At 43.5% G+C, this 17,165-nt stretch overlaps 1 protein-coding gene across 1 annotated transcript in view; it reads left to right on the top strand.

The window, feature by feature from the left end:
• LOC311146504 (protein-glutamine gamma-glutamyltransferase K-like) overlaps nucleotides 1-17,165 on the top strand; it is a 49,319-nt gene that overhangs the window by 8,944 nt on the left and 23,210 nt on the right. Inside the window, exons 2-3 of the mRNA XM_084183008.1 lie at nucleotides 1,586-1,860; nucleotides 2,095-2,286. Of these exons, the coding sequence (XP_084039134.1) occupies nucleotides 1,587-1,860; nucleotides 2,095-2,286 (466 nt within the window). The 5' untranslated portion in view covers nucleotide 1,586. The remainder of the gene's footprint in view (nucleotides 1-1,585; nucleotides 1,861-2,094; nucleotides 2,287-17,165) is intronic.

Raw genomic sequence — 17,165 nt, 5'->3', positions numbered from 1 at the left:
GGTGTACTCCTCAATACCATCGGAAGAGTCCCGGAACATGTTCCATTCTGTGCTAGCAAAACAGTCCTGTAGCTTAGCACCTGCGTCATCTGACCACTTCCGTATTGAGCAAGTCACTGGTACTTCCGGAGACACTTGAAACCCTACCTCTTTAAGGAATACCTGGGATAGTATAAAAGTAATCCTTCTATCCCCAAATTCTATTATTGTTTGCTTATGGCTTTATACAGCTCATTGAGTGCAGTCTTAGTGCCAGCATCGGTTTGTGGTGGTAAATAGACAGCTACGAAAAATAAACATGAAAACTCTCTTGGTAGTGTGGTCTACAGCTTATACCTCAGGCGAGCAAAACTTTGAGACTTCCTTAATATTTGATTTCGCGCACCAGCTGTTATTGACAAATAGACACAGACCGCGACCCCTTGTCTTACCGGAGGCAGCTGTTCTGTCTTGCCGATGCAAATCATAAAAGGAAACATAATTGTTTACAACTATGCATTTATTTCTCCTAGCTATGTGCAGGGCTTACAGCTCATTAGGGGCAGTGAGTGTTTTACAACAGGGTTTAATCAGACCAAACTGACTCCACAGGGACTTCATTGTTTGGGTTCTGGGAGATTTATTTTTCTCCATTATACACCAGGCCTGAGCCAAAGTGGCTTTTATGTTTAGACACAGCAGAAGAAAGAAAACTGTACAGATGGAGACCATGGTTGGAAACTTATCTTGGTCTTTTTGTAAACATGCCTCATGCTCCTCTTGTTTTTACCTCTCCTGACCTCTGACATTTGACCTTTGAAACCCATTATGTTTAGATTTGTAGCCTGGACTCTAGAGTGGTACCCTGGATCCACAGTTTCATAGTCGCATGGTTCCCTTAACCTTGCAGTTTGATGAATGGTGGCGTAAACAGATGAACTAGACTAACTGAATAATTAAGTGCTCTGCGTTCTCATGACAATATGATCAATGTTCCCCATCATATCTAGAGATTACACACACATACATCTGTGGCTTGGTGGGGCTATAGGGTCAGGTATCAGCCAAGAGGAATGTTGGGAATTTGGGGACAAAATGCTAACTACCCCAGCATGCTTTGGGAACAGCAGACTGTTGTGAAGAGTGCAAGTCAAGAATGGGGTAATTGTGGGAAAAGTTTAAAAAGAAAACAAGCTGGTTTCAGGAGTGGAGGGGGGAAAAGAGTGGGAGAAGAAAGGTATGCAGAGAGAACATGCAGAAGAGAGGTTTACATTGGGGGAATACGGCCTGAAGAATAGGAGTAGTAATGTTAACCATCTTTCTCAGTAGACTATTGTGTGCTGTGTTGTCCATCTGATATGTGTGCACTTAACCTCTCTCACATTGAATTGTTGACATGCTTTTGTATCTTCATTTGATGTTATTTCATAGATTTTTCTCAATCAATTGCTCTTTTTTCCTATCCTTTACTGTTTTTGAACTCAGCACTCCCCATTATATATCATCATTATTTATCTCTGACTGTCTGCATGTCCAATCTTACAGTTTCTTACAATCTCAATCTTACCATCTCATCTCTAACTTTATATTTTGTATCCCCTTTCAGAATGCCAGGAGAACGATTGACAGTGAGCGGTTCTGATGTGGGCCGTTTCCATGGTGTCCCCGGGACCATAGTGGAGGTAACCAACCAAGAGGAGGCGGAGTCTAAGTCTCAGGAGCAGGGGGGCTGTCTCCATTTTCTTCAGATGTTCCACTGCAGCCATCGACGCCAGAGCAGCTCGTATGTCGTCACAGACACAGTTGTCACGGACGAAGTGGTGAAACCTGCCCCGCTTCCTGAGCCCCCTCAGCCCCACACTGGAGACAACGAGCTGGAAGGTATAGTATCAGTCAAGTCAAGTTAATTAGTTCATAATAGTAACCCCATGTAGTTAGGAAAAACTCCTGGCCCTACCTATAAGCAATGACCATTGCATTACATTTTTCAATTTCTCTTTCTCTTTCTTTCTTTCTCTCTCTCTCTCTCTCTCTCTCTCTCTCTCTCTCTCTCTCTCTCTCTCTCTCTCTCTCTCTCTCTCTCTCTCTCTCTCTCTCTCTCTCTCTCTCTCTCAGAGCTGATGTTGTCAGTGCACTCTGTGGATCTACTGAGCTCTAAAACGGGTCAGAACCGCCTGGAGCATCACACCGACCTTTACCATGGCAATGAGCTCATCATCCGACGTGGCCAGACCTTCCAGATAGAACTGGACCTGTCGCGACCTTTCAACTCCAACACAGACAAACTCCACCTGGACCTCAAGACAGGTCAGTCTGACCTTGAGGTCTGTCACAAAAAGGCTATTGTGTTATATTCCTTGGTACAGTATGTTCTTTGCATACAGCATTATATCATACAGTGTGGAGTAGTAGGACATATGTGTCCAGCAGTTTCCCAGGCACCCCGGAAACAGGGAGAGAACACAGGCGGAGACAGCTGTGACACATGAGAATTATTCACATTATTCACACTGCTTACACACATGCACATCCACAAAAGCCCCCACCCAACATGCACAACCCCTCACCCAAGACACACAGTTGATGGTAACGTGTTCAGTGCTGTGTTTGATTAGTGAGACAGGCTGTGACTGTGGTCTTCACACTCTAAACCTCCGTAGTAATGAGGTCCAGACCAGAGGACACTAACAGAGACACTAGCTGGTATTTATGACTCTGGTAGTATATTATAGCTAAAGCACACATGTGGGAATAACTAACATTACTTTTACTCCACCACATATTGCTGTTTTGATGGGGCCAGTTGTTTTTCTGACCTTGAACCTGACCAGGAAGAACTCCTCTCCTCTTATCTGCTGCAGAGGTGAAGGGTCAAAGCCCGATTTCTCAGGCCCTAGTTATAGACAAGTGTTTAACGGTCAGTCACATGGGCAGGAAAAAACACATATTCTTTTGTTAACTTTCACAACTATGATTCCTTTTAAGAAGAGGAAATCATATGACAGGAAAAGAGGATGCTCTCTAGTTGTTGCCTTGATTGGCTTCCTGCGTGTCTGACAAAACCTGCACACTATGTATACTTGCAAAATGACAAATGCAATGTTTCCATCATAAGGAATCAAAACTATGGAGACCAAATAAGGATTGAGAAACTGCCCTTACTAACAGCGCTAGCACAAAGACAGTGTTTGGATAGATTGGAGAGAGAGAGAGAGAGAGAGAAGGGGGGGGGGGGGGTTGGAGAGTTCTCTCCATAGGTCACATGGAACAATTAAATCTTGATAAACACACTTTCCCCTCCTAATGTTAAAGGTGGCCCAACAGGGGGCTGTTTTGTATAAACCCATTAGCTTAAAGCAAAACACCAGCACAGAGATTGAATAGGCCTGTGCACACAGACTCAGACACTTTATGATGTACTATGTGGTACCAGCAGCTCTTGCTGCTGGTGACTCTCAGATCCACCTCTACGCAGACGACACCATTTTGTATACATCTGGCCCTTCATTGGACACTGTGTTAACAAACCTCCAAACGAGCTTCAATGCCATACAACAATCCTTCAGTAGCCTTCAACTGCTCTTAAACACTAGTAAAACTAAATGCATGCTTTTCAATCGAACGCTGCTAGCACCCGCCCACCCGACTAGAATCACCACTCTCGACGGGTCTGACCTAGAGTATGTGGACAACTACAAATATCTAGGTGTCTGGTTAGACTGTAAACTCAACTTCCAGACTCACATAAAGAATCTCCAATCCAAAGTTAAATCTAGAATCGGCTTCCTATTTCGCAACAAAGCCTCCTTCACTCATGCTGCCAAACATGCCCTCGTAAAACTGACTATCCTACCGATCCTTGACTTCGGCGATGTCATTTATAAAATAGCCTCCAACACTCTACTCAGCAAATTGGATGTAGTCTATCACAGTGCCATCCGTTTTGTCTCCAAAGCCCCATACACTACCCACCACTGTGACCTGTACGCTCTTGTTGGCTGGTCCTCACTACATGTTCGTCGTCAAACCCACTGGCTCCAGGCCATCTATAAATCACTGCTAGGCAAATCCCCGCCTTATCTTAGCTCATTGGTCACCATAGCAGCACCCACCCGTAGTCTGCGCTCCAGCAGGTATATCTCACTGGTCATTCCCAAAGCCAACACCTCCTTTGGCCGCCATTCCTTCCAGTTCTCTGCTGCCAATGACTGGAACGAATTGCAAAAATCTCTGAAGCTGGAGACTCTTATCTCCCTCAATAACTTTAAGCATCAGTTGTCAGAGCACCTTACCGATCACTGCACCTGTACACAGCCCATCTGAAATTAGCCCACCCAACTACCTCATCCCTATATTGTTATTTAATTTGCTCTTTTGCAGTCCAGTATCTCTATTTGCACATAATCTCTTGCACATCTAGCATTCCAGTGTTAATACTATTGTAATTATTCTGCACTATAGCCTATTTATTGCCCTACCTCCATAACTTGCTACATTTGCACACACTGTATATATATTTTCTGTTGTATCTCTGACTTTATGTTTTTATTACCCCATATGTAACTCTGTGTTGTTTTTGTTGCACTACTTTGCTTTGTCTTGGCCAGGTCGCAGTTGTAAATGAGAACCTGTTCTCAACTGGCTTACCTGGTTAAATAAAGGTGAAAAAAAAAAATGAAAAAAAAAAAAAAAAAAAAATTATTGACACCCTTGATAAAGAAGAGCAAAATATACTGTATAAAATTAATTATTCAAATACTAAGCTATATTGTATGCTCAAAACATTAGGGAATAATTTTCTTCTGTACTAATACAATTGCTCAGAGAAAATGTTTTTTTTTAACAAGTAATACATATTTTTTTTTCTCAAAAGATATAGGGGTAAAAATTATTGACACCTCTGTTTTCAATACCTTTTAATACCTCACATTGCAAGGATAATGGCACTGAGCCTTTTTCTAAAATATTTTATGAGTTTGGAGAACACATTGGGAGGAATATTATACCATTCTGCCATACAGAATCTTTCCAGATCCTTTGTCTGCGCTTATGGCCTGCACATTTCAATTAAAACCACAGGTTTTCAATGGGATTCAAGTCCGGAGACAGAGAGCAGGTGGACATTTATTGGCATGAATCATGTCCTAGAGGCAGAACTGAGAGATTTCCCCTTAGATAGACCAGGTGCAAAGTCAAAATGAGCTATTTTGTAAAAATGTATGAAAACAAAAAATTATTTAAAGGGATAATCCACCCCAAACCACTAATTCCTATGATTAATACTGTTTACATACATTTACAATTACATCATTTAGCAGACGCTCTTATCCAGAGCGACTTACAAATTGGTGCATTCAACTTATGATAGCCAGTGGGGCAACCACTTTTTTTTTTTTATGGGGGGTGGGGGAAGAAGGATTACTTTTATACTATTCCAGGTATTCCTTAAAGAGGTAGGGTTTCAAGTGTCTCCGGAAGGTGGTCAGTGACTCTGCTGTCCTGGCGTCGTGGGGGAGCTTGTTCCACCATTGGGGTGCCAGAGCAGCGAATAGCTTTGACTGAGCTGAGCGGGAACTGTGCTTCCGCAGAGGTAGGGGAGCTAGCAGGCCAGAGGTGGATGAACGTAGTGCCCTCGTTTGGGTGTAGGGTCTGATCAGAGCCTGAAGGTAAGGAGGTGGCGTTCCCCTCACAGCTCCGTAGGCAAGCACCATGGTCTTGTAGTAGATGCGAGCCTCAACTGGAAGCCAGTGGAGTGTGCGGAGGAGCGGGGTGACATGAGAGAACTTGGGAAGGTTGAACACCAGACGGGCCGCAGCGTTCTGGATAAGTTGTAGGGGTTTAATGGCATGGGCAGGGAGCCCAGCCAACAGCGAGTTGCAGTAATCCAGACGGGAGATGACAAGTGCCTGGATTAGGACCTGTGCCGCTTTCTGTGTAAGGTAGGGTCGTACTCTGCGAATGTTGTAGAGCATGAACCTGCAGGATCGGGTCACTGCTTTGAAGCGGAGAACGACAGGGTGTTGTCCAGGGTCACGCCAAGGTTCTTTGCACTCTGGGAGGAGGACACAATGGAGTTGTCAACCGTGATGGCGAGATCATGGAGCGGGCAGTCCTTCCCCGGGAGGAAGAGCAGCTCCGTCTTGCCGAGGTTCTGCTTGAGGTGGTGATCCGACATCCACACTGATATGTCTACCAGAAATGCAGAAGGGGGAAAGGAGAAAATTAATTTTGTGTCGTCTGCGTAGCAATGATAGGAGAGACCATGTGAGGATATGACAGAGCCAAGTGACTTGGTGTATAGAGAGAATAGGAGAGGGCCTAGAACTGAGCCCTGGGGGACAGCAGTGGTGAGAGCACGTGGTGCGGAGACAGATTCTCGCGACCTGTCAGGTAGGACGCAATCCAAGAGTGAGCAGCGCCGAAGATGCCCAACTCGGAGAGGGTGGAGAGGAGGATCTGATGGTTCACAGTATCAAAGGCAGCAGATAGGTCTAGAAGGATAAGAGCAGAGGAGAGAGAGTTAGCTTTAGCAGTGCAGAGAGCCTCTGTGACACAGAGAAGAGCAGTCTAAGTTGAATGACCAGTCTTGAAACCTGACTGGTTTGGATCAAGAAGGTAATTCTGAGAGAGATAGCAGGAGAGTTGGCTAGAGACGGCACGCTCAAGAGTTTTGGAGAGAAAAGAAAGAAGGGATACTGGTCTGTAGTTGTTGACATCGGAGGGATCGAGTGTAGGTTTTTTGAGGAGGGGTGCAACTCTCGCTCTCTTGAAGACGGAAGGGACATGGCCAGCGGTCAAGGATGAGTTGATGAGCGAGGTGAGGTAAGGGAGAAGGTCTCCGGAAATGGTCTGGAGAAGAGAGGAGGGGATAGGGTCAAGCGGGCAGGTTGTTGGGTGGCCGGCCGTCACAAGTCGCAAGATTTCATCTGGAGAGAGAGGGGAGAAAGAAGTCAAAGCATAGGGTAGGGCAGTGTGAGCAGGACCAGCGGTGTCATTTGACTTAATAAATGTGGATCGGATGTCATCAACCTTCTTTTCAAAAGGGTTGACGAAGTCATCCACAGAGAGGGAGGAGGGAGGGGTAGGAGGAGGAGGATTCAGCAGGGAGGAGAAGGTGGCAAAGAGCTTCCTAGGGTTAGAGGCAGAGGCTTGAAATTTAGAGTGGTAGAAAGTGGCATTAGCAGCGGAAACAGAGGAAGAGAATGTAGAGAGGAGGGAGTGAAAAGATGACAGGTCCGCAGGGAGTCTAGTTTTCCTCCATTTTCGCTCGGCTGCCCGGAGCCCTCTTCTGTGAGCTCGCAATGAGTCGTCAAGCCACAGAGCAGGAGGGGAGGACCGAGCCGGCCGGGAGGATAGGGGACATAGAGAGTCAAAAGATGCAGAAAGGAAGGAGAGGAGGGTTGAGGAGGCAGAATCAGGAGATCGGAGGGAGAAGGATTTAGCAGAGGGAAGAGATGATAGGATGGAAGAGGAGAGAGTAGCGGGAGAGAGAGAGCGAAGGTTGCGACGGCACATTACCATCTGAGTAGGGGCAGAGTGAGTAGTGTTGGAGGAGAGCGAGAGAGAAAAGGATACAAAGTAGTGGTCGGAGACTTGGAGGGGAGTTGCAGTGAGATTAGTAGAAGAACAGCATCTAGTAAAGATGAGGTCAAGCGTATTGCCTGCCTTGTGAGTAGGGGGGGACGGTGAGAGGGTGAGGTCAAAAGAGGAAAGGAGTGGAAAGAAGGAGGCAGAGAGAAATGAGTCAAAGGCAGACGTAGAGAGGTTAAAGTCACCCAGAACTGTGAGGGGTGAGCCATCCTCAGGAAAGGAACTTATCAAGGAGTCAAGCTCATTGATGAACTCTCCAAGGGAACCTGGAGGGCGATAAATGACAAGGATGTTAAGCTTGAATGGGCTAGTGACTGTGACAGCATGGAATTCAAATGAGGAGATAGACAGATGGGTCAGGGGAAAAAGAGAGAATGTCCACTTGGGAGAGATGAGGATTCCTGTGCCACCGCCGCGCTGACCAGATGCTCTCGGGGTATGCGAGAACACATGGTCAGACGAGGAAAGAGCAGTAGGAGTAGCAGTGTTTTCTTTGGTAATCCATGTTTCCGTCAGCACCAAGAAGTTGAGGGACTGGAGGGTAGCATAGGCTGAGATGAACTCTGCCTTGTTGGCCGCAGAACGGCAGTTCCAGAGGCTGCCGGAGACCTGGAACTCCACGTGGGTCGTGCGCGCAGGGACCACCAGATTAGAGTGGCAGCAGCCACACAGTGTGAAGCGTTTGTATGGCCTGAGCAGAGAGGAGAGAACAGGGATAGACAAACACATAGTTGACAGGCTACAGAAAAAGGCTACAATAATGCAAAGGAGATCGGAATGAAATGAACTAAACATCTGGGAAAGCGAGAGAGCGGGGTCTCCCTCACTTACGTTTCACTGAAACACTCAAATATAACTCTCCCAACTTCCACTTTAGAAATTATAATTGTTGTAAACTACAGTGGTTCAATGTTTTCTAGGAATAGACTCTAACTTAGTTTATTAAACTAGCTAACTTGGTACATTATTCTTCCGTGAAAACCGCCCAGGGCACCGAATCCTATGACGCCATAGCCAACTAGCATGCCAGCCTCCAATAACACGGTTTAGCACCAATACTCAGTTACAACAAACCACCAGTGTGTTAACACGCCAAACAGATCATTCGTGTCCGTGTCTAACGTTGTGTAAAGTTTTGGGTTAGTTTTGACAGTTTGAGTGAGTACGTCGTCAACTTATTCAGCCAGTTAGTTAGCTAAAATAGTTAGCATACTAGCTAGCCATTGCTCTCTGCCAACGAACCAACCCCTCCTCCCACGGCACGAAACACACAGAGAGCCAAGCTAACCTTAACTAGTCACCCATGTCCCAAATTCCCTTGATCGACTCTGGTTACCAGTATGTAAAAACAAAACAAAAATAAATGTAGTTTTATAACTTACCCTTAGTAGCTACTGTTAGCTAGTTAAGTGTAAAGCTAGCTACTGAATCGATTTAGCCAGTTCGCGTCTATCCAAACGGAGAGAAAGCGTCTCCAAATATTACAGCTAGGTCATTCCAGCTATTGTTTAGTTAGCTATCCAGGTAGCAACAAGCTAGCTACATTTCAAGTACAGTAGCTACTAATTACCTAACGTTAACGCTTCAGATAATGAGGTTAGAAAAACAGCTGAATGGTAGGTAGCTAGCTGGCATAATTACAGGTACTCTTAAGCGTGAAATAACATTGGAAACAACTATCCACAGTTGCTAATAGTTACCAGTAGCTACCCGCTAGCTAGCTAGCTTTATTGGTCCAGGTAGTGGGTTAGCTAGCCTCGTGCTTCACCGGGCTCAGCCGAATACAATACTTACCTACAATAGTTACCTACAATAACTACCTAGATAAACTACCTACAATACCTACCTACAATATAAATACATTAAACAGTGTTAAATAACACTAATATGTGAAAACAATATTTTTTGTGAAGAAATGTTTCATTTTGTTTTTACGGCAAGTTAGCAACATGTGAAAATTGTTGCGGAAATCTGTTGCAGCTCAAGTCGACTACTAACTTCGACCCACAATGCAATGCTCTCTCCCTGGGCTGTCTGGCTAGCTAGACAATATCAGCATGTGAAGTAGCTGGGTTGCTGTAAAATCACCTAAACAAACTGCACTATCAATTTAGGAGTGCATCTCACGTGTTCAACTTGCAGTTCACCTCTGCCCAGAGTGAGTGCAGAATACGTGACCACAGATAGAACGATGAGACAGATATTTTACAGGATGTATAAATGTGAAGCATCTGCATAGCGTTTCCACTCACTACTAAATATGGTAGTGAGAGGAAGCCCGCTGGCCGGCAGTGCGAGAAGATGAAACGAGATGGATTTTGTCCGACATTCTGCAAATTTGAAACATTTGATCTCAATACAGTTTTCTGTTCCCACAACTAGAATCTGTTATGAACAGAGTGGACTAAGTTTTGTAGACTTTATCCTTTGCAAAAGTTTTATTTTATTTTTTAATCGCATTGTTTAGAAGGAGTGCACTTCACAGAGTAGGCATTCCCTAGCGGAAATATGCAGATGTTGCTAAAACTCGCCAATAGGATCTCGCTAGCTCGTGCTTGGCTCTGCCCACCTCCTTGCTTGTTCTGCCCACTATGACTCATTTGTTCCCATTGAAAACGACAGGCTGTGGTCTATCTTGGTTGAGATATAAACAAATATTTGACATGGCTATGGCAACAACGGCCCTATCTCACGTTTCCCACAGACACACAGGGCGGGCGCATTGCGAGATGGTACTTGAAATAGAAACTGAGTTGAATAATTTGGTACACTTTAGATTGAGCACATTAAGCAAAATATAAACTTTGTCATGACAATATGAATGGATGGATGTGTTCTAGACAAGTATGCCTATACCATGTATAGGCCAGTGGAGGCTCCTCAGAGGAGGAAGGGGAGGACCATCTTCCTTAGTGAATTTCATTTTTTATTTATTTTTTTATCCTTTTTAGATAAAACTATACTAAATATATTCACGTCACCAAATAATTGATTAAAACACACTGTTTTGCAATGAAGGTCTACAGTGGCCTCAACAGAACTCTGTAGGGTAGCACCATGGTGTAGCCGGAGGACAGCTAGCTTCCGTCCTCCTCTGGGTACATTGACTTCAATACAAAACCTAGGAGGCTCATGGTTCTCACCCCCTTTCATAGACTTACACAGTAAGTATGACTTCCTCCAACCTATCAGAGCTCTTGCAGCATGAACTGACATGCCGTCCACACAATTAAAGGATCAGAGAATGAATCTAGTACTGAAAGCATAAGCTACAGCTAGCTAGCACTGCAGTGCATAAAATGTGGTGAGTAACTGACTCAAAGAGAGAGAAAGACAATAGTTGAACAGTTTTGAACAAATTAATTTCTTCAAAAATGAAGGAGAAGCGAGAGAGAGAGCGCGCGAGAGAGAGAACCATATTTCGTCTTTTTTTTTTCACTTTCACTTACTTAGCTAGCAAATGCAGCTAGCTAGTTTAGCCTACTCGAACACCCAGCTCAAACAGAGGGATGCTATGTTAGCTAGCTGGCTATGACTATCCAACACAACACTGGAACTCTTCCAAGTCAAGGTAAGCTTTTGGTGACTATGATGTTACTTTAGCTAATATGGTGACAAAAATGTAGGCTGTGTGTAGCGGTTTTGATATGGTTTGGCTTGGGAAGGTTTTTTCGCCTGGTCACATACAGCTGATGTGTTGTGCATTGAAGTACACAAGCGAAAGGAAAAGGTGAGAGGAGGAGAGCACGTAGATGTGAGAAGGAATAGAATGTGGCTGCTATGAAAGTGTACTGTGTTTATGGAACAGGGATAAACATACCAGAATATGTCCAATAGAAACTCTCGTTTGCAACTGTTGGACTAATAATTACACCCTAGATGCAGGCAAGAGTGTGCAAGGCGGTATTGAATGTGTCACTGTCTGTCCGTGTCACTGTCCATCACCTCACAATTTTATCTCGACCTGTGTGCACCTACGTTGTAAACTTTAATTTATAGGCTAGGTTGTAGCAACCTCATGATGGGTATAGGGACAATTTGAGTATCATGTAGTAGCCTAAACCTATCAATGTTACATTGAACTGGGTGTATGGAACATGAATGACAGTCATCCAATATTGTGTAATACAAATAAGGCCATGCTCATGAAAAACAAAATTGTCCTCCCTCATTTTAAACGGCACCGAACGCCACTGATATAGGCTTATTTGGCGATCTGGAGTGCAGGTAATTCTTTTTAAAGCGTTATGAAATGTGATAGTGTGTTATCTCCAGTGACGAGAACCATGTAGCAATGACGCGTTCCTACAAGATTTCCTGATTTCACAGACGGACCATTTAGAAGTTTAATTATGGGGGAAATTGATATTTTTTCTGGGGGTGGATTATCCCTTTAAGGTTAGGGTTAGGCATTAGGGTTAGCAGTGTGGTTAAGGTTATGGTTAAAGTCAGGGTTAGGTTTAACATTTAATGACTTTGTGGCTGTGCCAGCTAGTGACCACTCTGCAGAGCTGCTTCCAGATTCAGGACGAAAAACGTTAACCTGCGACTGAGATGGCCATTGCAAAATGTTGATTTTGTGGCCAATTAACAATTTATTTCTGGATTTTGATGTGTGCTTGGGGTTATTGTCTTGCTAGAGGATCCACTTGCAGCCAAGTTTCAGTCTCCTGGCAGAGGCAACTAGGTTTTTGGCTAAAATGTCCTGGTACTGCGTAAAGTTCATGATGCCATTGACCTTAACAAGGGCACCAGAACCAGTGGAAGCAAAACAGCCCCATAACATCAAATATCCACCAACATATTTTACAGTAGGTATGGGGTTCTTATCTGCTTATGGGTATTTCTATAAACTAGGGTACCAGTGAACATTTCTTGTAGTGGACAACTGTTTCGAGCTGTTACAAAATCATTAATAATAATTTGACTTTTTTTATGTGAATACATTAAGATATAAATGGGGAACATAGATGCATTCAATATAATTCATGAGTTGAATCAACATCTATGTTTAAACTCTTTCTCATGTTTGTGGAGTCTTCACAGATTTGGCAAAATTCGTGTGACATAAAACACTACCTTTCTTTCCTTACATTTATGATACTGTTGTTTGTTGTTATATCATATACTAAGCATTTAACAATGGAATTACACATTGACCTTGATCCTGTGAAATTCCTGGATATTGCTGTCGGACTCTTTTTTGTATGGAGATCTCGAAAGTGTACTGTTACCTCGTAACATTTAGTATCTCCCTATGTTAAGGTGTGAAAACAGTTTTCATGGGCACACATATCCAAAATAATGTATGTGATTGCAAAATCCAATGCTTCAAACAGAAAGAGTAACTTTAATATGATAAATAAAACAAAAAGCGATACTGTCATTAACTGGGTTCTTCAATAATTACGCATAATAGTTGTTTGATGCGTGTCTGATGTCTAGCTGTTTAGTTATGTGGGGACATTATCACGCAACATCAGCTGATTCAGGAAAGGATTTTCTGAATGACAGTCAAGTGATAAAAAAAAGTTGTGTGATAATGAATGCACTTTAACAACAGTCAAAGTGAGGGAATGAATGTTGATTTCGAGGATTGACAGAACATTTTGGTGTCTATGTTGTTACAGCGGTCAAGATAATTAGCCTACTTCCTGGACAACATTAAGGTAAAGATTCACCCATTTTGAATGTCATATTGTTTTTGTGCATCTCTGAGCGATGTTCTATCTATTCCCTGGGTAATTTCATGTTTTCATGTGTATCTGAGCTATTGCCGTTCAAGCAGGCAGAAATGTGGCAGGTATGACGTAGCATTACAATAAAGCAGCTCTCACTTCACTGGAAGTTAATAGGAATACGACTTTTAGATCGCGAAAACCTCTATCATCCATGTCAGATTTCAATACCGTTCAATGTCATAACGCGGGAGGTTATCTTCTCTCGAATGAGCCATTGATAATATTTTGGCGATATTCCTACCTCCAGAAATGTGTAATTTAACAGAGGGTCTAACACATTTCTCCTATTTGTCTGCCTCTTCAGTCCAGGGTGCATTGGATGATGCTGTTGCTAATGTCAGACTCCACTCTTTGAGGCACATCAATCTGCAGGTTGAACATGGTGAGATAGTAGACTCCTAAATTGATAATGCAGTTTGTTTAGGTAATTTTACGGCTAACTAGCTACTTCACATGCTGATATTGACTTTGGTATTATTGTGTGTCGCTACATTTGCTAGCTAGTTAGCTAGCCAGCCAGCCCATAGAATGAGCATTGCATTGTGGGTTTTGTAGTCGGCATGAGCTGCAACAGATTTCCACAATGATTTTCACATGTTGATACCCCAACCTTATAATAACGAAAAAATTAAACATTTGTTCACAGAAAATATTGTTCTCACATATTAGTGTTATGTAACACCGTAAATTATAGTACTAAGTGGTTTGGGGTGGATTTTTCCTTTACATAAAAATTCCTGAGATAAGATTACTGTTCATGTATGTTTTGATCATTTGTTTTCCAAGTTAAAACGGAGCAATCGGGAATGTGAAAATGGCCTGATTATTTGTTTTTGAATATAAATATATATTTTTTTAAATGGCTAGTTTTTTTTTTTTTTTTTGCATATAAAACCAAAAAATGTGGAATGCCTGGTCAAGTGCACAGCCAACACTTCCTGTCCTTTCAAAGAAGGTCACCCTTCTAACTCCAGTCTATAAATCTATTATCCTGAACAGAAATATAAACGCAAGATGCAACAATTTCAACAATTTTACTGAGTTACAGTTCATACAGTTTAAGGAAATCAGTCACTTGAAATAAATAAATTAGGCACTAATCTATGGATTTCACATGAATTGGCAGGGGGCGCAGCCATGGGTTTTATTACAGACAGAAATACTCCTCCGTTTCATCAGCTGTCCGGGTGGCTGGTCTGCAGGTGAAGAAGCCGGATGTGGAGGTCCTGGGCTGGCGTGGTTACATGTGGTCTGTGGTTGTGAGGCCAGTTGGACGTACTGCCAAATTCTCTAAAACATGTTGGAGGCGGCTTATGGTTTTATTGTCTCCAGCACAAGGTGCACCTCTGTAATTATCATCCTGTTTAATCAGCTTCTTGATACGCCACACCTGTCAGATGTATGGATTATCTTGGTGCATATGTAACGTTTCTGGGATCTTTTATTTCAGCTCATGAAAACATGGGACCAACACTTTACATGTTGTGTTTATATTTTTGTTCAGTATATGAACTAATTGATTAATAGCTGCCCATACCGTGCCACAGTGCCAAGATAAGGTACAATTTCTAAATTTCTGCATAGGGTTGAGTGTTTATTGACTTATTAATGAACCGCTGTTACTGTAAATGGTTAGCTGACTGATATATCCTAGCTACCTAGCTAACCATTGGTAATCTTATTCAAGGATGCTATACAGCCAAAACAACAGTATCTATTGCTAGACTAGAGATATGCCATAGCTATAGTTAGTCAGTGGTGGCACATCTAACTAGCTAGAATGAAGCCAGGGTGTGAATAGTAGACATGTAAATATATCCTTTCACTGTTTACAGCAGGTCTCCAGCCATCCATACCTGTCTGATCAGCCTGATAGGATGTTGTGGGTGTGTCCAGCTTACACCTGTGCAAGTCTGTGTGTGTATAGCAATGGAATTAAACATCCAACCAATGCCTCAAGTGTTGTGATGTAGGTCCACCACACACCTGAAGGGTTGTGTGATCCTGTCCAGAAACAACTCCTAGCCCCTACCACTTGTGGAGATCTGAGAAAATTGGACAGGTGAAAGCAATACAGCCAAAGCTCCACCAAGCCAATCAGAGGGTAAGGTGGAGCTCTCACCATGTCACGACCTATCAATCCCTCTCAGATCTCCACAAGTGTCTAGACTCTGGGCAGTAGGGGCTAGGGGTTGTTTCTGGACAGGCCATGGGTATTATTGTAGCTCAGTCAGTCAGTCTGACCCTGTCAAAAAAATGTAATAGCTGTCAAATACTTGGTTCCTCTGTCCTCAACTGTATTTCCTTGATTCGTTGCATCCTCTCTCCTCGTCTCTTTCTCAAAACCCATTGGATGAAAAGGTCAGAGGTCCCACCCCTCTCACCTTCTTATCCAATTGGTTTTGAGAAGGAGGCGAGGAGAGAGGACTTGAGGAATTAATGAAATGCAAATGAGATTCCCCCTTGTTTCCTCCATTGCTCACCTCCCTCTCTAAGCACATTGGGGGAGAGGAGGGAAGGTTCCTCCCCTCAGGCTCCAATGCACTTTCAAGGAGAGGCAAGGAGTGGAGGAAACAAGGACTGTTCCAAGATGGCGTAGTAGTGCAGTTGTGTTTTTATCGTATGTCTGTAAATAGCCTGTAAATACCCTATTTTTCGTACATATTTCCCTATCAGACTTTTCATCCTTCTACAAGATATACTTTCCTGCAACCCGCCTCACTCAATGTGGAACGGATTCTATTATTGACTTACCTTTATCTAGAATCTAGAATATCCAGTTGAAACTAGCTAGCCAGCTAACTAGCTACTTGCTATTAGCCACAGCTAGCGGTGTTTCACCCAGAACATTGGATTTTTTTTTCTGCAGGATTAATTTTAATCACTGGACATTGATCACCGGATATTCGGCCAGTCTGCACAGCGCGTTATCGACCCAGAACATATCAGTTTTTCCGCCGGAATCACTGAATCACTGGACCTTTAACTCCGGATTCATCGCTACCAGCTAGCTACAACAAAACGGACGCTGTGGTCTGGCTAATCATCCTGAGCTAGGCCCATCTCCCGGCTATCTACCTCTCTGTCAACCGGACGGGACCACCTAGTGTTGACACGGAGCCCCGCCGATCCTACACGACTGGTCTGCCGACGAAATCGTCTGATGTGGTTACGACATTAACCACGAAGATTCCATCCATCTGCTAGCCCTGGCCCGCTAGCACACGCTAGCCGTGGCCTCTTACTCACTAGTGCTTCACCACCGGACCTTATGATAACTCAGCTATACAGCTGATATCTGCTGGACTGTTCCTTTTTACGGTACTACATCCTGTTTATGTTTAGCCTCAGCCCAAACATGGTTAGTTTATTGTTGTTTCGGTTATTTCTAATTGTACTATATCACTGTAGACCCCCCAGCCTAGCTAAACCTGCCTTAGATAGCTCCTTTGCCCCTCCCCCTATACACGCGGAGACCGACTCAATTGATGCCTCCAGCGATGCTATCTCTTTCATTGTTACCCAACGCTTAGGTTTACCTCCACTTTACTCATATCCTTCCATATCCTTGTCTGTACATAATGCGCTGAATCTTTTCTACAACACCCGGAAATCTGCCCCCTTTATTCTATGTACCCAACGCACTAGAAGACCAGTTCTTAAAGCCTTTAGCCGTATCCTTATTCTAGTCCTCCTCTGTTCCTCTGGTGATGTAGAGGCTAACCCAGGCCCTGCAGCCCTCAGTATCACTCCTACTCCCCAGGTGCTATCATTTGATGACTTCTGTAATCGCAAAAGTCTTGGTTTCTTGCACATAAATATCAGAAGTCTACTTCCTAAGTTTGAGTTATTCAC

This window comes from Coregonus lavaretus (assembly GCF_964263955.1).
Source record: "Coregonus lavaretus genome assembly, chromosome: 19".
Classification (NCBI taxonomy): domain Eukaryota; kingdom Metazoa; phylum Chordata; class Actinopteri; order Salmoniformes; family Salmonidae; genus Coregonus; species Coregonus lavaretus.
This window is presented reverse-complemented; position numbering and strand designations above follow the sequence as displayed.